Here is a 22,976-nt window from a genome sequence, read left to right as displayed (position 1 = left end):
TGCATTTCTTGAGAGAACATAGTGAGGTTGTGGATATTACGAAAGTCTTACTATATTGGCAAACGACAGTAAAAATCCTGTCGTTTGTAGCCAACATTGGAAACCTTCGAGTTTTCACCTGCGCAATGTTTACCAAGTACATAGACTTCCTGTGAGCTGTTATTAGGCATCGTGAGTCAGGGTGGCTATCCTACTTTATTACACATCCAGAAGAGAGATAACGTAACTATCAGCCACTGTGGAGGTGGCGTCAAGCAGACATCTTCACTTTGACGCATGCCATCGATACACAGCAATCGACTCTGTCCTTGGGCTTTTATTATCAACATTGCAAAGGTAAGAGAACGATTATTATATCATTTCTTACAAGTTTATTTGTATACGTTGAATTTTAATTGTCTGTGTTCGCGGGTTATTTATATAATTATTTGTTGATTTATTGGAGGGGATGTTGTACAGGCATTGTGGAAGGATTATTTCAACATCTTATTCTCCACTGATGAAAGAGAATCAATAAACATTTGTTTTACATGTTTATATCTACTGAAACTGCTGTCTGTTGGAAGCACAGGGCGGAGCTTCGCTGCTACTTTTTTGTGTTTATGCTTTTTCGTCTAGAAGCCTATTGCTTGTAGTCTGTCGAGTACTAAGCCGATTCTATTTCAAGGGTAGTGAGTCGAAACGAGATATAGAGACCGTGATTAAACGACCGGACTGAAACTTTGCACTCCCGGCGCATTGAGCGCAGGAAGAAATCACGCCTGGAATCCATCGGGAGCAGTGTAAACATTCATTTGGAGGACTATCTGACCCGGCTAAAATAATTTGATAACTTTTAACGGATGTAGGCTACTGTCATCTGTTTTTCTAGTGAGTTGTTAGGCTACCGGAGGATAGAACAAATTCATTTAGCGGGTGAAAGACAGGTAAGGGACTTTTCTAAGTACTTCGATATGATATTACACTAGTGTATAGATAAGCTATTGGCACGACGTTCATGTGCAAATAGTTGCCGTTCTTTTATTGATTGCTTAGTTTCTCTTGTTGTCCCCGACCGTTGAAGGAGGACTGTGCATTGTTTTGAGGAGGTGATGGGACCGGCCTTCAATAGTAAGGCTAATTAATTCAAAGTGCTAACTTGGATGTTCCAACAGACAGTGTGGAAGTGAAGACTTAAATCACTAGATGTATCATTTCTGTTGTAGTATAATAAGTACCCTTGACTGTATAGAGGCATAGCATTTCATGTTTAACTTGACTTCTCAAGTTATCACAAACGGGCTTCTGTTTTGGTGCGGTTGCTTTCAAATAGTTTTTTTTTATTATCAGTACGTACCATCTTTTTTACACTTCTCTTTCTGTTTCTTTTCATTCCCAAGGCAGGCTATTGGTGCTATCATTGTCAGTGCACGTACACAAAATTGTGTTCGTGAGTGGCCCTAACAAAAGAGACAAGGCGCCTATTGTACAGGATCAGCAGCAGATTACTAGAATTCCTTTTCTCTCCACTCAATGGCTTCTCAGTCTACTCCATCTGCACTGCCCCAAAACCCCACACTGGCAACTTTAATATATGAATGCCTTTGTCATTCTCTGGCCATTGCTGCTGTTTAACCTTGTTCTCATAGTATGTTGAAGAAGATGGACAGTTAGAGCAGCTCCATCCTGAGTTGTCTGCCTGGATTGCAGGTAGGCCTGTCAACCCAGCATGCAGTAATGGTAGACAGGGGCCAGAGACTCCACTATCAAATCATATTATTGTACTTATGGAATATTTACCATATCTCTGGCCATCCAACAGGAACATTTATAACATCTGATGCATAATATGGTCTTAGATATGACTTCTGTCTTGGCCTGGACTACATAAAAAAAACAAAAAAACAGCATAACAGTCCAGGCCTGACAGCGCACATCTACCTTGGCGGAACGGGATTCAACGCGATCCGATCATCAGAGATCTTTAACAGTACGGTGAGTGATCCGTGTAGATGGATGTAGATTGTACACATGGCAGACAGAGAGATAGATGGAGGTAGACAGATAGATTATGACTCCAATAACCCCCTCCCATACACATACACCCCATCCCCCCGCGTGTGTTCAACATGTGGTGAAGTAATCCGCTGCTATTAGGGTAATCTTCTCAGAATGGCGATCAATGGGGAGGATGCTAAGCAATTGTCAGGCATGCATAGTATCGCCTTCCCGGTGAAATTTCGGCTGAGGAAAAATTATTTCATCATAAGGGGACACTGCATAATAGTGGTGGGATGGTGGTGGCGGTGGGGGGGGGGGGGGGGGGGGTTATTGGGTGAGATTTTCGATGCGATAGCAGTGAGATATTTAGTTGTTTCCCAAAGTTCATTGCAGTTGTGTGTTATTACCTTGATCAGGGTACAGATGAAGGTTTGTGACGTGATCAATGCACGGTACTGGTAAACCATGTTTTGAAAATAGGCTGTAACAGGATCGCTTAATACCTCAGCATGTGGCCTCAAATATTTATCTATGGGGGGGGTTATGCAAAATCTAGGACATTGTTGCTTGAAGCAGGGAAAAAAAGTGTGCCATTTACTGTACTTTACTGTAGGTACAGTTTTGTTAATAACATGGCTACTGTGTCAGTAGAGGGATCATAAATAATATGTAAATTGACTGTTTACACAGCTGCTTTGTCACTGTGGAGCGCTGTAACTGAAATACCCAACCTGGAGTTGAGTGGGAAATAACTGACGTGCTCAGGACTCCCAACTGTGTACCTGTGTGATAATGACTTTTTTTTGGTGAGTGCAGACGTGCGTCGTTTTCTTACATGAGTAATGACTGTAAGCATGTGGGCAAAAGTAAGAAGAGAGGGAGTTTGTTTGTGTGTGCGTTTGTGTGTGCGTGTGCCTTTGCGTGTGTGGGGAGGGCTTACTTGCAGCAGCTGTGTTTAGAACACACATGCTGGTGTCTGGTGAAGAGCTTGGCTCTGTTCAGTTGGCAATGCGGGCATAGGGCTCTGCTGTGCTCTGGCATGGGTTTTGTGCGGTACCCGTGTGTCCGTTAGTGTGTACGCGGGTTTGCATCCCCTTAGTGTGTATGTTCTCGAACGAACATCCTTTTGGGTGTTGGTGTTGAACAGGGTAATTCAGGAAGGATTTGTTACTGTAACCTTTGAGAATATTCATATGCCTGGCTTGCCTGTTTACGGTATGCCTACTGTCTCTGCTTTGGGCTTAACTCATTTTGGACCAGATTTAGAATGACCTTGCTTTAAATCAGTGATTGTCAACTGGTGGGTTGCGGACCAACTTCTTTGAATCATTTTGAAATAGTTGTAAAATATATATATATATATAAAAAAAACAATCCAGTACAATTTAAACAACACATTTCTGGTATAAAGTGTATGGAAATTATAACCAAAAGATGACCATATTTAACTTAATATAGTTATAACAGAAATGTTGCAGTATTTTCAATATAGACCTAGAGTACAGTAACAGTACTATTTAGCAGAGTTTGTGGTTTCAAACAAGTGAGCTTACTTACATTCTTCATCAAGAATATGAGCATAGTGGAATTATTGCCAATAAAAAAGGTGGGAATATTGTTCCCTTGCCTGTTATGTAATGTAATCATTTACTATCATTCAGCATTAACAACATTTTCACAGTACAAAAATGTGGTAGCATCTAAGAAAGATTTTCAATTACACATAGCATCTGTGCAGCAAGTTAGCTATTGGTCCAAAACAGCAGAGATGTTTCACATTGCACATCGACTTTCTCAGTTGTTGCAGAAACTGACCCACTTTGCTGTTTGCTTGTGCATCTGTCTTAAATTGCGTTTTCAAATGCTAATAGAACACGAATTAAGTTAACATTAAATACATTCAATTGTTTTATCAGCTTCGGTGTACGTTTCACCAATGTCATTTCAACAAAGTCTATACAGAAAGAGAATATCTTGCTTTATTAGAGTCTGAATAAATGAACCAACACTCATTCTTCCATTTGCTTATTCCACCCAAATAGGCTTAGTCATTGGAGAACACTGCATCAGGAGATGTTATGTTCTTTTGAGTGATTAATCATTCATAAGGATCCATGGTGGTGGTCACATTGTTTCTTGTGAAATATTCAAATTGCCTGGAACTACTGCTAATACGGTACGTTGTTGTCTAAAGGTCCCCTGTTGTATGTACATTATTTACATACAATGTGGTTAATGATCTATTTGATGTAATATCGCATTGCACTCATTATTCATTCCCTGCAAACCTCGCTAATTTCATAAACGTATCTTAAATGCGTCGTTAAGAACTGACATCACTTTCTGATTCATTCACGCCAACTGTCACCCCATTGTATCACAGTCTGCCAATATAAATGATGGCTGTGATAGAAACCAACAGAGCGTTCTACGGACCTGTTATCCAGGGGGAAACTACCTCCGTCTATGGTCTTTACAAATTACTATGCCACCCTGTACATATCTGAGCGTGCCTTAATACAGGGGATCCACCGCTAATGTGTCCAGATGGGAGACGAGGAGGCGAGGCAGTTCCAGATCCCTTCTGTTCGGCCCTCTGAGACTGGGAGAAGAAGCCAAGATTGGATGGGTCTCAGGGTGTCCGGTTACCTATAGCCTCTGCTGTTGTCTCCCAATGACGCACTGCTAAAAAAGATACCGGGCCAACTACAGGAACCTGAGCCTGACGCTGCCAGCTGTCATTAAAAGCCCACAGGAAACGTGGAGCCACATTGGGAGACACCGCTCTATCACCACGGCACCTCGCAAATGATGTGTCAGTTGTCCAAACTGTCAACCGACTACCTTTTCTGTTGTTTGTCGTGACTGATTGACTGTTTTACACTGTAATTTGGCTTAGCTATTGACTATCTGCTATGTGTTGTGTGGAGTGGTGATTGGTCAGGTGGTTGTAGAGTAGTTTTCAATGGTTTCAGATATGGGCGTTTATCTCACCAGCAACAGATGTGTTGGCAGACAGGGTCACGGAAATCATGTGCCGTTGTTGATTGGGTGGAAGGTCTTGTGTCGTTATCATTCTAATTGGTCAAATGGTAAGCAACAATGACAAGAAATGCGATCTTGGTCGTCTTAGGTGGCTTCTTTCAGCTTGTTGTATCTTGTTATAGGTTTTTCTGTTCTTTTTAGTTGGGATGACTAATTTCATGTTAATACTCCTATGGAAAAAAACTGCTGTATTTTTAATCAACATTAAAATACAAAATACGGTGAGCAATATGAGACGATCCCAGCTGTTGTCCCAATAGTGCACACACATTGGTTTGGTCGAACCCACCAGTCTATAGAATGACTAGCGTTGACTTGATTTAGCTAGCGTTGACTTGGTTTAGCTAGCGTTGACTTGGCTTAACATGAGTTCGGATTATTTGACAGATCAATCCTATATGAATTTAAATTGGATGTTATATGTCTTTGTGCTTAGTTACTTCCCGAATAAAGCTACAATGATAGCTTTAATGTAGCTTAAACAGACTTAGACTGCAGGCCTTTTCGTTTCATTGTTATTGAGGCTGTTCTTTCACTTAAGTCATCTGGATTTTCATCTGAAAATGTTGGAAATATTGCTATGCTGATGTGATACTAGGATTCTGACCATGGTTAGCCCATTGGTCAGCATTAAAATAAACTTATTTCAGTCAGCCAATTGAGTGTAACATGCTGTTACATTTCTTAACCTGGAAACCATTAGCATGCCAGGCTGCCACCTATTGAATGTGGAACACATACTGAATAAGATGGAACTGGGTGAGATGGATCATTCGCCGTGTCTTGGTTATGCTGTCCGTGTTACTTCCCAGATCTTCATATGTTTGTATTCAACCCATGTAGCATTCCTTTCATACTCCCATGTTTAACAGACAGAGGGATTGATGGTGAAAGAGGGAGGGAGAATCTGAGCTGACCTTACCATGATAATCTAATCCCTGTCGAGAGTGCTTTTTTTAGAGAGCAAGTTAATGCCACCAGATTATACTCCAGTGTCTCCCACACCGACCAATCCAGGCTGCAGAGTGATGGAGAGGTCTGGGCTAAACTGTCCGGCCCACCGCGACAATGAGGAAACCACCTCACATGCACGACATTCTGAGATCACCCCGTATCTTTTCTTCAAATCACATAAGGGAGCTGTGCCTGTGTTTTTCTGAATCCGTTTTTTTAAACGTGTTTGTGTGCATGTCAGTGTTGTTTATATATGTCACAGGTTTTGCATTTGGTTCTGTAGTCTTAAGCCGGGCGTCTGATTGGTTCACATGTCTGTGGCACTCCCAAGCTCAAGCAAGGGTCAGCTATCAACTGTCAATCGCGTCTACCTTCTATCAACATATCCGCTTGACAGAATGGGATTCGCTCTCGTGTACCTCCCTCATTTGCTTCATCCCTCTGTCCCTCGGGCCCCATGTTCAGTATTCCTCCCTGGGTTACTGCTAGCCTGTCGCAGCGGTGTAGCAGCACTCGGGATGGAATGTTAAAAGGCAGTTCATTGAGCAGCTCATCACATAGTAATCCCTGTGTATTTGTTGTGTAACAGGGTAGAGAGTTGAACAAGGAGGGGGATGGGAGTGTGTGTGTGTGTGTGTGTGTATGTGTTACGTGTGGGCATATGTGTACAGCCTTTGCCTCCAAGACACACGCACACACAAACACACACACTCACACACTGAGAAGCAGCAGCAGCAAAACCACACCAGCTGCCAGTTGCTTCAAGGGCCAGACACGCTGTTTGCACCAGTGAACATTTTGCACCTCTTATGTCATAACGGAATGTTAAAACAAAGCTTGAAAACGAGGCCATTACTTAATCCTATATCTTAATGTCGTACTCTTTCTTTTCTTTAAAAAAAAAATTCAGTGGGATATACTGATCTCTTTGTGGATTTGGGAAACAGGGGGGGTTTCGCTGGGGAATTAGGTTGTTGCATGTCAGAATGGCGACGCAACATCCTTCCTCATTTAACTGGCTGTCTGACCTGATGTATTCACAGTATGTCTAACACTCAACCTGTGTCTGCACATCCAGTGTTTCTCGCGTAAACAAAATGCTCGAGATGCATCCTCCGTGTTTTCTGAGAGTGATATAAGCAATGTTTCTTTGCTATCAGCTTGTACGAATGCTACGTTTGTGTAAAACCAGTGACATGCTTTCTTTGAAACAATTTTTCACCCATTTCCACACAGGTAACCTGTGTTTCTTAACACGTCTACTACACAGTGTTTCTGATGGACCTCTGTAAAGTGGGCCTCTGGGACCTGGATTAGGCAGACAGTGCATCAGTCAGTGGTGGCGGGCTCTCTGGCAGCAGTGTGGCCCGATGAACAAAGCCCCATTTAAAGGGCCTCTAAGCTGTGACCTCACCTCAACAGGCGGCTGTCATCCCCTGCGCCTCGCACCTCTGTTTGTCTATAGCTGGCCCCTAAACGTAACCGAAAAGGGACCTTTTGTTATTGAAGGGGCACCGGCCCAAAGCCTTTCTCTGGTATCTCCTGTGTATTTTGTGTTGTCTTGCCTCGTTCGGTCCGCTGTCCCGTGTGCTTTTTTAGCATCCCAAGCTGACTAATCTTGTGAGCACATCGGTAATCAGTCTGCTATGAGGCTAGGATTTTTAATCTACCCCCTAAGGCAATCAAGGTGAGACACTGAAATGCCAATTGATACAGTTCATCCAATCCCAAATGTGCCATTACCTTAACACTTCTGAAAAAAATTGATAAGCGTACATCGTATTATAATATCTTCACCTTGCCTTTTGTTAAACTCACTTGAATGTTCAGCTTATTGTCTATTTCCTATCCAGTGCTTATAGGTCTTGGACTGTAGGTGCTAGAGGTTGATTTAGGATTAGGCAAGACAGTCATTTGGAACACTGACAGAAGCACACTCTGTAGCATAACATTAGCATAAGGGCCCTTGCTAGCATAGTAGTGGCTATGTTGGCAAAGCTTGTAGCTGGCTGAGAGAGCATATGTGGGTGACTTCATCATTACACGCAGAAAAAAACATGCTCTCACATATATTCATGCCCACACATACACATTCATGTGTTCTCATACTGTTTATCTCTGTCTTTCACACACATCACACTAACACACACACACACACGCGCGCAAACAATAACATGCAGTCACACTCAGACGTATGCACACGCTCGCGGAAACGCACACAGGCTCTTAGCTCAGCGCCAGAGCCCTGGCCATGGGGAGTTTGTGCTGAGCTGGTTTAGGCATCAGGCTGAATAAATGTGAGGACAGCTGACTGGACATGGCTATTCATCTGCCAAAGAAAAGAGGGAGAGAAAAGAGAGCAGGAAAGGGGGATTCATTCTAAAGAACAGTCAGCCCAGAGCAACATGTTTGTCTATCTGTGTCTCCTTCATCGGTTGTACTCTATTCCTGGTTTCCTGCTTGTTGGCGTGTGTTTATCTACTCTAAAGAATCACGCCTCCAGTAGTTCAAAGTTAATTATAAACCAAGTGTTCATAGCCCTACATGCTGATTGGTTAAACGTGAGTGAGACCAGTAGTTGGACACCTCGTACCTGGGGTACGACATGTTTGTAATTGCAATGGCAACCTGTTCATGATGGAACTAAGCCTGGTCAGCCTGTTGATGGGAGACCAGATGCCACTGGAAGTGTTGTTTAAGAGCCAGTGGGAGGCACTCTTCTCTTTGGTCTAAGGAGCAAATCTCAGCGCCCCAGAGCAGTGAAGGGGAGATTGCCCTGCAAACGGTGCAGCCCTTCTTATGGGACGTTAAAAGGATGTCCTGTCTCTCTGTGGTCACCTAAAATCTCATGGAACTCATAGGGTTGCTAACCCCACTGTCCTGTCCCCACTGTCCTGTCCTGATGACATCCTGATGCCACCTGACGTCCAGTCCTTGGCCACCATGACGTCCAGTCCATACTTTAGGGTTTGTTGTTGCTGTTACATTCTACAAGTAGAATGTAGAATGTATTCTCACTGAATTTACCTGAAAAAAAAGAAAAATCTACCCAAATAAAATAGCATAAGGTGTTCTCTGTGGTTTGGGGTGTATACCTATATCCTATTGCGTAATTAGTCTTTGTTTCCATTGTTAATGTTTTTAGACAGGCTGTTTTATTGTAATCATTCATTTAGTCTGAACATTGCCCCTCTCTTCCTCAACAGATCTTACCCGTTGGAAGATTTAAAATAGAGGTTGCATTATGGAATGGAATTAGTGGGGTGGTTATATGGAACTAGTTTTCGCAACATATGCAGAACAAGTTAAAGTTGATACATCTACGGAATTAGCTAAAGTTGGTATATATTAGAAGCTTTGTGGATGTTACATGAAAGGGATATGCTTTTTTAGGGATTTTGTGTGTTAATGAGTCTTGGATCCAAACAGGGATTTGACAAATCACTAAAAATATATTTTGTACACGATCGTCATTTTCAGTTATTACTTTAGTGAGGATAATTTACCATTATGGATCTTTTGTGCTATAGTATGTAACAGATTCTGTATTAGCCATTCAGATATTGCAGATTTCTAAGTCGAAATATATCAACACCAAATGGTTGACATTTGCAGTCATTATAAAAGGTCAGCAGAAGGCATAATACCTTATAATGAGATCATTTCAGTTTGCCCCCGACCCCCCACACAGTCTTTACAAGACTATAAAACACGCAAACAAAACTTAAAACACTTCAATTTTGTTTGAATTTAGTTTGTATTTCTTCCTTTTGTAAACCAGCCTTTAGATGGCGCTTTACCCTGACGGGAGTGTTAAGAGAAACAGAAATCCATGGTTGAATTTTCTTTGAGCACCCACTGCAACAGCCAACTGGGTCAAATGCGGAAACCAAATCACAGTTGGGCCGCGTGCAAACGGACAAATATCCCCTTTCCCTTTTCCTTCGGCCACCGCTAGCTTCAAAACAATGGTCGACCGGCTCCTGTCTTCGTGCGCACACGGAGTACGGGCCCGACGGCCCTCCGCTCCCATCTGTTGCCTCCTTTCGCCCTGACATCACCCCCCTCCTTCTCCATTGTGTTAACCCCTCATCACCGGGCTGGCCTTCACCTTAACCCCTTAATTACCACTCCCCACCGCCTTCCGTCTCGCCCTCCCAGCCGGAGACACTGTGTCACTCGGTCCGTGCGCTAATCCGTCGGCGTCTGCCCTCTTAACACCTGCCGCAAGCACGCTCGTCCCGTTCCGCTCCGGTTCGGCGGCCCAAGCCAAGCCCCTCTCTGTCCTGCCTGACGGGCGCGGGGAGAATAGCCGGAAGCGACGGCCACGGACAGAGGCGCGAGCGCACGTCTCAGAGTGGCCTGACACGGGACCGATGGGTCTCTTTTGTCATCGCCCCCGCTTGTAGACGTATTTCGCGGGCTGCTGATGTGTACGGCGAAGGCCCCTTTGCCCAACAATGGCCGCTTTCGGAACCCCGGGACCCCCCGGTGATGGGTGGAGAGCGAGACGTGAGGCAATGTGACAGTTCTGGTGCAGCCGACACAATGGATTTTTTTTCTCCCCCCCGCGGCTGCCTGCCCCCTGCTTTAGCTATTGGAGAGCCTTGGCACTTTGCACTATGTTATAGTTTTCCACAAGGAAGCCACCATCTTCTGTTCTGATCTGGGAAACCACCCCCTTGCTGCCAATTAATGTACCCTAATGGGTGGGTGTATATCATCTGGAAAAACAATTAAAACACAACTTCAACAGATGCCCTTTCCTTAAGATACATTTTAGTTTAGGCATGAATAATGAATAGAATTCTGAAGCTGTTGTTGGATACAGGAACACCTGAGATTTCATTTGACTTCAGGCTTGTAATTCAGAATTTAATTTTTAAAACGCATGTTGTTGTCTCTTAACTACACAGACACCACCCACATGCCACCTCTAACTGTTTTTAAAAGGAGTTTTCTCCCTGTGTCTGTAGTATGAGTGAGGTTAACAATTTGGTTTTCGACAGCACATTATTTGTGTCCTTTCATATTACTACACTTTCAATGTGACCTTAGCGTTCATTGTCATTTTGTCAGTATTGTGTGTGTGTGTGTGTTGTTAATGGTGTATTGACAGGGTTTGGAGTGGACTGGCCCCGAGGCCTCATTCTGACTGGGCCGGACTGAATGCACCTCTTCATGCTTCACTACACACACTCACTTTAGGCATGGGGAACAGACGACGCAAACACACACACACTCACTCACGCACACACACTCACACACCCGCGCACTCACTTCAGTATATGCTTCCTAAGGATAACCATCAGTCATCCTGTTGGGCACAATAGCCGCCCTAAGGTCTGTGTAATGCAAATTCACTGTCCCCCTCCCACGTCCGTCTCATGTTCCGTTTGTAACGCTGAAACATGTACCGACGTCGCGTTGTCTTACGCTGTGGTGCTGAAACATACACAGACGAACGCAGACCTTTCGATCATTGCCAAGAGGCTTGTCTTTCAGACAAAGTTGTTGATGTTCTCTGAATTGTTTTGTTGTTGCTGACTACGGCATGGTAGCACCCCTGTGTCCCCGCGTTGACCTCCTAGTGACTGGTGATGATGTCTACAGGGTTTTCTCTGTCCCTGCCTCTGTTGCTCTTTCTTTGTCTTGTTCTATCTCTGGGGTGAAATGTAGCCTGCCGTGTTTAGTTATTGCATTTGTCAAGTGGTTACTATGAAACCCACTGCTAGAAAATATATACTCTAATCTTTTTTTTTTCTTACGTTTTTCAGGGTTTTTCTTTTTTTAGACAATCTCCGAAGTCTTAATTATGATTCAAAGAAATTCCACCGATGACTGTCAGGATGAGAAGTAAAGCAACCTCCACAGACTAAATCATTAATGGCCATTGCCGCCATGAGGACCGAATGACTTCGGAAAGGCACGGTTCCGTTCGGTTTTCTCCATTTAGGCATTTGCAGACACTTGAGCGAACACAGCCCCGGGGCTGAGGATGGAGTCGGACCCTAAGGTGGAGCGTGAGGATCAGGGCGAGGCTGACGGTGTCAGAAGTGACACGGAGGAGGAGGCTGAGACTGCCGGCCACGCCTGTGCCCTCTGTGGGCGGAGCTTCCCCCTTCTGAGCTCGCTGTCCCAGCACATGCGCCGACACACCGGAGAGAAGCCCTACAAGTGCCCCTACTGCGACCACCGGGTGGCCCAGAAGGGCAGCCTGAAGGCTCACATCCGCAGCCACAAGCTAGGCCTGCTCAGCCAGAGCCTCGGCAAGAGGGAAGGGGAGGAGGGAAGTGGGAGTGAGAAGCGACAACGTGCAGAAGAGGATCCCGAGCAAGTGGACAGTCCAGCCAGCGAACCGGCCGGCGGCTCCGCAGCCAAGAAGCCCAAATTCAATGGCAAAGCCAAAAAGAGGAGCGTGAAGAAGAAAAGCGATGACGCGGTAAACCGGTGTGACAGGGAGGAACAGCCGCAAACCACGGCTGAGTATGACTCAACGCTGGAGACGGCCAGGGGAGTGGGCGAAGGGAACGCGGAGGCCGCGGAAGGCTCCTTCCCTTGCGGCTCCTGCAGCCAGGTCTTCCCCCGGGCCCAGCTCTTAAAAGCCCACATGAAGAAGCACCGCGGCTCCCTGGACCACGGCTGCCGCATCTGCGGCCGGCGCTTCCGCCAAGCCTGGTTCCTCCAGAGCCACATGCGGATCCACAGGACCAAGGCCCAGCTGCGGGGCGGCGGCTGCGGCGAAAGCCCCGGGTCCCAGGCCACCGTCAACGGGGTCCCCCAGGACCCGGCGTCCCTGGCGAATGACGGCTGTCTCTACGAGCTGTGTGCCGGCTGCGGCAACTTCTTCTATGACCGCAAGACCCTCCGGCTGCATGAGAGGGTCCACAAACAGACTCATACCCCCAGCAAGCAGAGCCACGCCATCGGCAAGTCGCCGCAGGCCGACCCCGACGGCGGCTCGCAGTCACCCGCTGCCAAGAGGCGATTCCTGGAATGCCTGAACCTCAGGGCGGCCGGGGCTAGAGAGGCAGCCACGGAGGGGAGTCTCGGGCGACGGATCCCCGAGCTGGACCCGGTGTGCAGTTACCAGGCCTGGCAGTTGGTCACGAGAGGGCGCGTGGCGGAGGTGACGGAGAAAGGTTGTAAGGAGACGCTGGCGGGCGACGAGCTGGCGTTGGACCAGGAGAACGGCGAGCACGTGCCGCTGAGACAGGAGAAACGTACGAAGCAGCTGGACTCTTCCCAAAGCAAGAAGAAGAAAGGTCCTCTGGACGCTATTGTTAATGGTGGCGGTGGTGATATCTCCTATCAGGAGGGTGACAAGAGAAATGGCTGCACCCTGTTGAATGGGCTCAGCCCAGAGACTTTAGAGATACTGCAGAAAAAGAAGGTGAGAGAAAGTAATCAGTCCAGCAAACAGTCAACCAAATCAAACTCTGCTAGTCAGCTCAGCACAGCAAGTCCAGAAGATTTTCTGTCTGCCTCTTTTATGAAGACCAATACTATCAGACACTCAAGCTATGGAGGTAAGACAAAACCACTTATTTTGCAAATACCTGTGTTGATTAATCAAATTATCTGAACATGAATGAACATCATTTCCTCTGTATATGTTGACAAATTACCTCATGAGCTGCTGAGTGATCATAGTAAATTGTGTCAATCCGGGACCTCTATTTATGTTGTGGTTGACTGAGTGTTGTACACACGTCAGTTGAAGAACAGTGATGCTATTTTTCCTGTTCAAATCTGTAATAGGATAAGATTTTTTTTTTCTTCCCGAACATCTAGATTACAGTATTAAACATCAAAAAACAGAAGTGCATGTTTGCAATGTAAATCTGCCATAACTAACAACTCTCAAGTTTATTAATGGCTTCTAGTTTTGATATTACACTCCCATGACGGGGATGGACCTGAATTCTGTATAACCTTTCTCACTTTTCAAATGGTATGGAAGTGGGATTTTAAGTTAAGTTTAGTTTCCCAGATAATAGTTTGACTTCAGTTGCAATGGAGCAGTATATTAACGGAGTTGAAATGTATCTGTGTTGGCCTCTAGGTGCCACTGAAAATAAGGTTTGTGGCACCATCATGTGGCATGGATTTCATATTACACCCTTTACTTTTTATCTAAAGAAAATGAAAGGCTCTTGCATCAAGTAGTTGCACAACTCTTTTACTAACATTCATATAACTTGACATCTGCTTATGAGTGTTTTCTGGAGGAGACTAGGCCTTACTCAGGTTGTATTAAGTTTGCTTGTCATTAGACAAAATTGTCATTAGACAAAACCTTTTACTTAAAGGGGTACTGTTTAGAATCCTGCCTCAAACATTTGAAAGGCTGACTATAAACAATAACACTACTTTTTGTCCTCCTCTTTCCTTACTGATTAAGACTGGATTAGTATTACCTATTCCAGGGTGGTTTAGCGTGGGGGGATAGTAAGCATCTAAAGTGAGTATAAGGAGATGCAAACTCAGAGAGAGACTGACGAGGGATATTCAGTGGGGAATATCTCAGGCACTCTGAAAAATGTTGTATTAAAAAATATAAACTAAAACATTCACTGCAGATGTCTTCTGGACATTTATGTTTGCATTTATGCGAGTAAAGTAAAAAGCTTACATATGGCCCCTTTAATACTTAAAATGTATGTTTGGTTTAAAGTTGGATGTGTTGAATTTAGCTTATATATTACGTAGTTTAATTATTTTACAAAACAGCAAAAGAATACCATGACATTATTTCACTCTGTTATTCCCTGCTTATTACAGGTTCACACCTTGCTGAAACAAATGCTTTCCACTTTGTTATCCACAGATACCAAGCCATACGTATGTGAGCACTGTGACTTCCACACCAGTGACCCCTCATCCTTCACATTCCATATGCACAAGCAGCACAAGGATGTCAGGGATGCACATCGCCCCCTACTGGAAGACCCAGGCCATGGCTCTCCCCACACCTCAGGCTACATGGAATACCTCCGGCTGAAGAGCACGTCGCTCAGTCGGCCCTACTGGAATCCCAACGTCGGTCCTCCAGTCCAGGAGAGGGCGGCGTTGAGGGGCCGCTCAGAGAAATCAAGGAGCTTAAAAGTGAAAGGTCAATCCTCTCAGGATGCCGCCGTCAACGTCAACCTCCTCAACCTATCGGCCCCACCAGAGGGCCAGGAGGAGGACGGCGGCGTGAACCCTGTGGCAGAATCGTCCGAGGGCGCGCTAGTCAGACACCAGTGTCCGTTTTGTGCCCACACCACCCACTACCCGGAGGTGCTGTGGATCCACCAGCGGTTATCCCACAGAGTGGACAGCGGCAGCTCCCTGGCCCCCAAGTGGGCCCCCCACGTCAACGGCTTGAAATGCCCCAAGGCTGCCGGGCGACGTACGGGTCCCCCGCCCTTTCTGGAAGGCAAGGACTGCCCGGCCCTCCCGGTTCCCCGCGGCCAGCGCACACAACCTCCGTGCTCCCTTGCCACACAACCACCAGCTGGTGGTGCCAAGCGGCCAAAGATCCACACAGCCACCAAAACGACCAGAGCCCAGTCCAACACCAGCCAGGACATGGGACTCGGCTCCGCAAGGTCACCTCAGGGTGGCGGGAAGTCCCTCCTACCTCAAAAGAAGAAGTTGAACCGACCGAGCCATGCGGTGGGAAATGAGAGCCCCCGGATTAAAACGGAAGCCCTCCCCAAAACTGCTGCGGCTACCACTCTCGCCTCGGCCAGCGTCCGAGGCTTCTCCCAGCAGTCTAGTGCCCCCAAGTCCAGAAGCCATCAACGGACGGGTGCAGTAGGGAGCCTCCTTCCGCAAGAAGGCCTCGGCTTTATTTTGGCCCGGAACCATGGCAGGGCCGACTACCCACTTCATAGGACACCAGACAGAACTCACCTTCACCAGCCCCTTCCCCGAGACCCCCCCGCATCTCCGAAAGGTCACGACCTTTGGTCTGTAATGAACATGTTTGGGGGCCCAGGCAGCAGCGGTTACTTGGCACCCACCAATGTCCTCGGCCATGGAAAGAAGGATTCAACTGCTGGGGACTGTAGAGACACGCCGATGGACATTGACATCCTGGGTTTGTTAAAGAACTACAAGCCCCAAGACCTGGCAGCTCTCTACCAGCACTGGGGCTTTGTGGATCCCAGGCTCGACCAACAAGGTGAGGGTTAGGCGAAAGGTATTGCGTGATGTTGATCATGTGATTCCGCATGTGCACAGCCAGAGGGAGATAGAGACCCACGTAGCTTACCATATTCACCTCACAATGCCTGGCAACAAGGACTAATCCAACGTGTTGCTATGGTTTTCGGCTCATTAACAAAAAAACAGCGCTTCATCAAGTATAAAAAAATATATACATTTGTCAAAACTATTAAGCAGCGTTCATTGAAAACACATTCGTTCTTTGTAAAGCAACACTATTGAAAAGGTGATTGTTTTCAGCAACAACAAAAATCACCCTAGTAGATGATCTATAATGTCGCCGGGGTTTCTGTCATTTGTCATTTCCTCAGTGATTTTCCTCAACATAGAATTAAACATTTCCATGTAACGTGCACATTATCTGATATTATTAGGCTTGTTTGTGAACACGTGAAGAATCCAAGCCATCACACTAGACCAGGAAGTGGGCAGGGCATCATAAGATGGATACACGTTGAGATGGCTGCTCTGAATTGCAGCTTGTCATTGTAGATAATATCACCATCCTCTTTAGCCCTTTGAGTCACATATAATAAGGTGACCTTTTAAAAAGATATTTTTCTTTTATTTGTCCTTTGCTTTTGTCCTTTTTTTCCCACAAGCATTTTGGCATGAATGGTAATAACTTGGGGAAACAGATTTACTAAAGCTGACAGGACAGAGCACGTTTCCATCGGTGATAGTTCCAGTCGACTGCTGACCTGTGTGTGTGTGCGTGCGTGTGTGTGTGTGTGTGCGTGCGTGTGTGTGCTCCTGGAGTAGTGTGTGTGTCTCGGGTCGTGTGTTTGTCGGAATGTGCGTGCATAGGTCAGAATGACACAGACTGGTGTATGGATTGGGGATCATTGGAGACGTGCACACACACACACACAAAGCATAAATGCTACTCCCAGAACATCAGAGGTCTGACACAGCTGGGGTGACCAGAGGGGAAAGAGCGGCGAGCACAAAGAAGAAGCGAGAGAAACGAGGGGGCGAGAAGGTGACCTAGGCATGGGGATGTACAGAGAGACGAAGAGCGAGAGGAGCACACCTGACAAGTGCCACAGGAGCGCTAGCCAAGGGCCCGTCACTAAGGCCCAGCCTTTTAATTTGCAGTAATTTATGCGCCGCTTCCCAGGCTGCCAGGGGGAGCGTCACGGCTGTCAAATGTGCGTCACCATGATGGGGTATGACAGTCGTCATCCACTACCCTGAGGAAGTCCCCCCCTCCACCATTTTAGTGGCACGTCAGATGTACTGATGTGCCCGATAATCTGTGGCTTGGGTGGTCTAGCGGTTAGCATTGACGCCAACGGGGACACACACCTGTGTCCGTTCAAATGAACTATAGTCCTCTGATGCTCACTACTCCTATTCTTTTTATGTTATACCCGTTCACTTCCCTAACTCAGAAGAATCTGGTATGCTAATGCCTTTTAACTGTTTGGTTTTAAACGCGACTCCACAAACGATAATAGGACAGGTAAGGCTGTTCTTCTGAACACGTCTTAATATACGCATTGTTCTAAATTTGTGACATTGTTTCTGAGGTTCCCGGATAGCCAACCAGAGCACACCCAGCACAGGGAAGGTTAACACAAAGAAAGCACACACCAATGATAAAAACGACTACAGAAGGAATACCCATGTTATTTTGATCAGGACTCATTGTTAACCACTTCAGAGAAATCCAGTGTTTGGTCTTGACCTGTTCCTGGGTGGTTTCTGAAGTGTGTTTGGAGTCATTTTCCTCCTGGAAGATGATGGCCTTTGACAGAGACCCAGCTTTCTGACCCTGGGTTCTCCTGATTTTATTATGTCACGCTCACATTCAAGGCACCCAGTGCCCGAGGCAGCAAAGCAACTCCAAAACATCACTGAGCCACGTACATGTTTGCCCGTGGGGAAGGTTTTCTTCTCTTTAAAGGTTTTGTTTTGTTTTGTGTTAACATGGAGATGGTGTGCCTTACCAAAAATCTCTAATTTGGTCTTGTCTGTCCCAGACATATTGTGGCGTGTTCAGGTAGGTTTTGTTAAATTGCAGTCAGACTTTCTTATTATGTCTGTCTCAGCTGTGGGGTTATTTTGGGATACAAAACCCTTTTCATTGAGTTGGTGGACAGATGGCGCGAGTTAAAGCCGCCGCAGCGTTTGTCTGAAGGTCAGCTTGGATCTGTGTGGCAGTTGATGCAGGTGCTTTCTTCACCGTCGGAACCATCCTTTGCTACGACCTTCCAACCAGATCAGGGAGGTGGTCTACAATGCCATGGGTCCTAACCTTCTTGATTATATGACGATCGGTGGAAACAAGAGCATCCTTGTCTTTGCGGACAGACTGGTAGCCTTCAGATTATTTACATGTTCACAACTTCAAAACCAAAGAAATGCGTATGTGGGTACCAAAACTCGTTTTTTGTTGCAATTTCTGAGTGCTGAGATTTTTTTGGTCTGGACTGTAGGTGCTGATACAATGTGGTTGATGTTCCAATAACATATTGTTTACCATATATCTGGTGCAGAGAGACAACAGAGAATCACGAGAAAACTAGTTTGGACATGAAAGTGCCAAAAACACTATTCCCTTTTCATATTCCCTGTTGAAACCGGAGATGGAGAACAAGCTTGGGAGGAAAATGATATTGGCAAAAATATACCAGAGTCCTAAATATATCATATGATACATCTTAAATTGACTTCACAATCAGTAACTCTATTGATTTCTTTCACCATAATGATTATTAATCAGAATTTCATTATCAGGATCACATTTTTCTGTCTGTCTTTGTGTGTGTGTGGACTTTTGTGTGTGCATCCTAATTATATGTCTACGTGAGCACAGTTCCCATGAACTCCAGTAGTCACAGAAATACTGGGCGTCATTTATTTTACCACAATTTACTGCAAAACAAAAAAGCCATTGTTTTCCCTACCTGCATGTCACCAATAATACAATGTAATAGTACCCTGGAATCCAACCTGAGTAATGCCCTGGAAATTGAGAAGACACCTGTGTTATTGTTAGGTTCTGCCTCTTGCTTGTAATTCTTGGAAAGTGTTGACTTTCTAAAGTGTTGCTCTCTCTGTCTTATTTCTATAGCAACACTGCAGTATAACCGCCATTTTGGAAATGAAGTCCATTCTTCTACAGAAGCCTCCAAACAGGTATGATTGAATTTTTTTGTGTTGGTGTGACAGTTCTCCCTCTTAATAGCCCCCACCTGTGTCAAAGTCTTTTTGAGTGTCCAAAGCCCCTGTTGATGCCTTCTGGTGACTGGGTTTTAAGCCTCTTCTGTCTATCTCCTTACTTCCTGTGGCCATCTTTGATTTGTATCTGCCTCTTTGCATTCCCCCATCCTGTCAATAAAAAAAAATCCCAACAATAATTAGACCTTAAAAAATCCTTCGCAGCTCTTATTCTGCTCATAGCTCTGATAATGAAAACGAGAAACCTGCGTGTGAGAGACTTAAGGCGAGGCAGCGATACCTGGCCGTCTGTATCGGACGGCTGTCTCCCTCTCTGTTTGTTACCAGACGCTGACAGATAGGAGGAAAACAAAAAGAGAAAAAAGCTTTGACATCCCCCCCGGGCTAAACAGTCGTGCATCTCCATATGGCATGTCGACATCCTGTCAGTCATGACCACACGCAGGCCCTCCCAAACGTTTGCCGCCTACCTGCCTGTTGCCGTCTGTTGCCTTTGTGATGCTAGAGATTTGAGGAGGCACGCTGACATGCGCGTTCAGACAAACAGACCAGTTCAGAAACATTCAGAAACTTCCAAGACATTCAGAGGAGTTGAAGGTACACCTGCGCGCGCAGATCCGCCCGTAGAAAGACGGAGGGCGCCCGGCGAACGCGGGCACTCGCTAACACAGGTGCGCGTACGTATGCCAGGGCCGCGCTGTACGGATAGCCGTGCACGTCTGTGGTCTGACTGTTGTCTCTCTCCACCACAGGCGAGCGGCTGTTCCCCTGCTTCCACCACCTCTCTCAGGAAGGGAACATGAAGACTTGTAGTCACACGCCTTCAAAACCTGACTTCCTCAAGGCAGACTGCCTTCAGTCCCTCACAGGAACCAAGCCATGACTACTGGATCCGTGACTACAGGAGCCGTGACTACAGGAGCCGTGACTACAGGAGCCGTGACTACAGGAGCCATGACTGCAGGAGCCATGACTACACTTACTCTTCTTCTGGGCATCCCGGTTGTCTCCAGGGACACCCTTTGTTTACATCTAACTTTGTGACTGAACAAGCTGCCATTACATGGGGATGTGACAGGGCGGGAATGCTTACTTAACAGGGACACAAACACCCAGGCCCTCTGCACTTTAACACAGAATATTCCAGGAGCAGTAAACGCAGCGGACCCAGAGAGACCAGGGCATTTCTGTGTCAGCAGTGACAGTACTTCTCTGGAAGGAAGTAGCGATGCAGTCATCTGTAGGCCATGTCACATGCTGGGCTTAGGTGGTGATATTGACCTGTAGACTGTGTTGTTGTTTAGCTTTTGATGATTGAGGTCAGGCTAGGTTAGTGAGATCCTAAATCAGTTGTGGGAGTCCAGAAAACAATGATGTTTTTTGTGAACTTTTTTGCAAATCCATGTCACATCAAAAAGACTGAGGCTAAGACTGACACTCAAAATGTAGCCCTCCAGAGAATTATTAGGAAATTGTCAAGCAATCAGATTGATATATGTATTTATTGTGAATATGAATTTGTGTTAGAGTTTTAGTCTGTTTAATTTAGCTTTTGTGTCTTTTGTGTTATTTGATAACTGTTTCACTTGGTTAGGTCAGCCACCTTCAAGCAAAGTCACAAACCACTTTTATCCAAAAACAATGAAGCGCAGGTGTTTGTGACTTCCCAGCCATATTCAGCCGCGTCACTGGTTCCCATCCTATTCCATTTTAAGGACCATCAACATCACTGTTAATAGTCCTTAGAACGGATCGTCATTCTCTTAGTCTTTTTTTTATATATTTATATCTTGCTGCTAAATTTGAGCAGTAAATGTTACATTATTATTACGGACAATTTGCACTATTAAAAGTAATGTTAAGTTGATTATAAAACCACAAATCCCTCAACTGTTCTTATCAAAAAAGAAAATAATTAGCGAACCCCCCCCTGTACACAGGACTATAGGTTAGATTACAAACCACTATGCCTGAATTGGCATAAAATAGCACCTAGATGGAGTATGTATGGTCTTTTTGTTTTGCTCTTCTGTTTTAAGTCTGTAGGTCTACTCAAGCTGATATCCTAACCTTCAAAGACTGACTTTCTTTCTGAGCTGAAAGCGATTCCATCGATAGGGAGACCCTGCCCATGTGGAACAACGTCTGAGATGTTTTTTTTCTTTCTCAGTCCTCAGAAACTGTACTTCAGTAGAAATGAGCCCATGTAACTTCTATCCAGACGGAATGGAAAATGAATCCAAAACATGTTCATGGAAAGAAAAACACTATGTTATTTACAGATTTGCAGTGCTTCCTGCATATTGCTGGATCTATATGCCACTTTTGAAGTCTGAAAACAGAAATGGAAGATTTTTAAAAGAAGTGTAGTTTGACTCGTGTTCATCATGAAGGATTGTAGGCTGGTCTACAAATTAGGTCAAAACACCTTATTTGCTTTCTGTTGTATTTTATCTGTGTTTTGCTGAATCACTGGTTATCTCTCAGTCTTAGAACGGCTTTGCTGTTTTTACAAGTTATTTTTGCTGTGCGCAGGGAAACATAGCCATCAATGTTATACATTACCAATTGGAAGTCATTATTATGTTACTGTATCCATCAGATTTATTTTCTAAATGACAGTACCATTCTGATGTCATTACTAAGTTACAGTAATATTCTGATGTTATTACTACTTTACTGTACCAATCTGATGTCATTACTAAGTTACTGTACTGATCTGATGTCTTTACTACCTTACAGTATCAATCTGAGGTCATTACTATGTTACAGTACCAGCACCAATCTGATGTCATTACTATGTTATAATACCAATCTGATGTCATTACTACATTATTTATTGAATGTGACATCATAGTTGTCCACCCTAATCTGTTGTCGTATCAAAACAATTGCTGTGCTTTTATGAATTGATGTCAGTTGTATAGATTGTAAAACCGTAGACTTTTATAATAAGACAAGTGTTTTTCTCAAAATGCGTCACAATGAATAGCAATGTCCACTAATGGTAAGTGCTCAGATTTTCTGTCACTTTTAGGATTTTAGATTATGTATTTTCAAAGTATTTATATTCATAATATCTGTTAGTACAAATAAAACTTGATTGTATGCGCTTGATAGTGGTTTCCTTATTACAGAATTCGTGGTCAAATACAGGTAAATGATAGATTAATTCTCTTCTAATAAGCCTTTTAGATTACATGATATTGTAATTTAAACGGTTGTATTAATATAGCATGACTTAGTTAAAAAAGTAATTTTAATAACCTTTTTTTGCAAAGGTTATTGAAGTTCTTATAATAATTATTTTGTCATTACTTAGCTGCTTTATTAAAGACAGTAACAAAGCAGTCTCTAATAAATGTTCTCAAAGGATGTTTATACACAGTAACTTTGGAACCCATCCTTTAAAATACTGTTGGGTGGGTCAGATGACTGTGTCCTAACCCTATAATTTTATTTCTATAAATTGGATGCTTACACTGCTGAGGCATTTCAGATTGCACAATAGAAATATACATGGCATTTCCGATGCTGATCATGAATATATGTATACATATATAGAGATAAATAACCTCTGCATTTACAAAATTTCA

The 22,976-nt window shown here is 44.7% G+C and overlaps 1 protein-coding gene across 3 annotated transcripts; it reads left to right on the top strand.

The window, feature by feature from the left end:
* Positions 1-212: 212 nt before the first annotated feature.
* LOC105012662 (zinc finger protein 516) lies at positions 213-22,492 on the top strand. 3 transcript variants are annotated; one of them, XM_010873646.5, is made up of 5 exons: positions 213-336; positions 11,757-13,508; positions 14,810-16,150; positions 19,274-19,338; positions 20,133-22,492. In XM_010873646.5, the coding sequence occupies exons 2-5, from the start codon at positions 11,978-11,980 to the stop codon at positions 20,181-20,183; spliced, it is 2,988 nt and encodes a 995-aa protein (XP_010871948.2). In that variant the 5' UTR covers positions 213-336; positions 11,757-11,977; the 3' UTR covers positions 20,184-22,492. The 3 variants fall into 3 exon arrangements, with proteins under 3 accessions (XP_010871948.2, XP_010871949.2, XP_034150705.1); XM_010873647.4 differs by lacking the exon at positions 213-336 and adding an exon at positions 474-926; XM_034294814.1 differs by lacking the exon at positions 213-336 and adding an exon at positions 1,802-1,974.
* The last annotated feature ends 484 nt before the right edge of the window (positions 22,493-22,976 follow it).

The sequence above is a fragment of the Esox lucius genome, chromosome 10 (genome assembly GCF_011004845.1).
Source record: "Esox lucius isolate fEsoLuc1 chromosome 10, fEsoLuc1.pri, whole genome shotgun sequence".
Classification (NCBI taxonomy): Eukaryota; Metazoa; Chordata; class Actinopteri; order Esociformes; family Esocidae; genus Esox; species Esox lucius.
The sequence above is the reverse complement of the archived record's forward strand: the minus strand, read 5'-3'. Positions and strand labels throughout refer to the sequence as shown.

Coding starts and splice junctions, on each gene's coding strand:
- LOC105012662 (XM_010873646.5), top strand. CDS start 11,978: ATGGAGTCGGACCCTAAGGTGGAGCGTGAGGATCAGGGCGAGGCTGAC. Junction 16,151..19,273: donor TCCCAGGCTCGACCAACAAG/GTGAGGGTTAGG, acceptor TTATTTCTATAG/CAACACTGCAGTATAACCGC. Junction 19,339..20,132: donor CTACAGAAGCCTCCAAACAG/GTATGATTGAAT, acceptor TCTCCACCACAG/GCGAGCGGCTGTTCCCCTGC.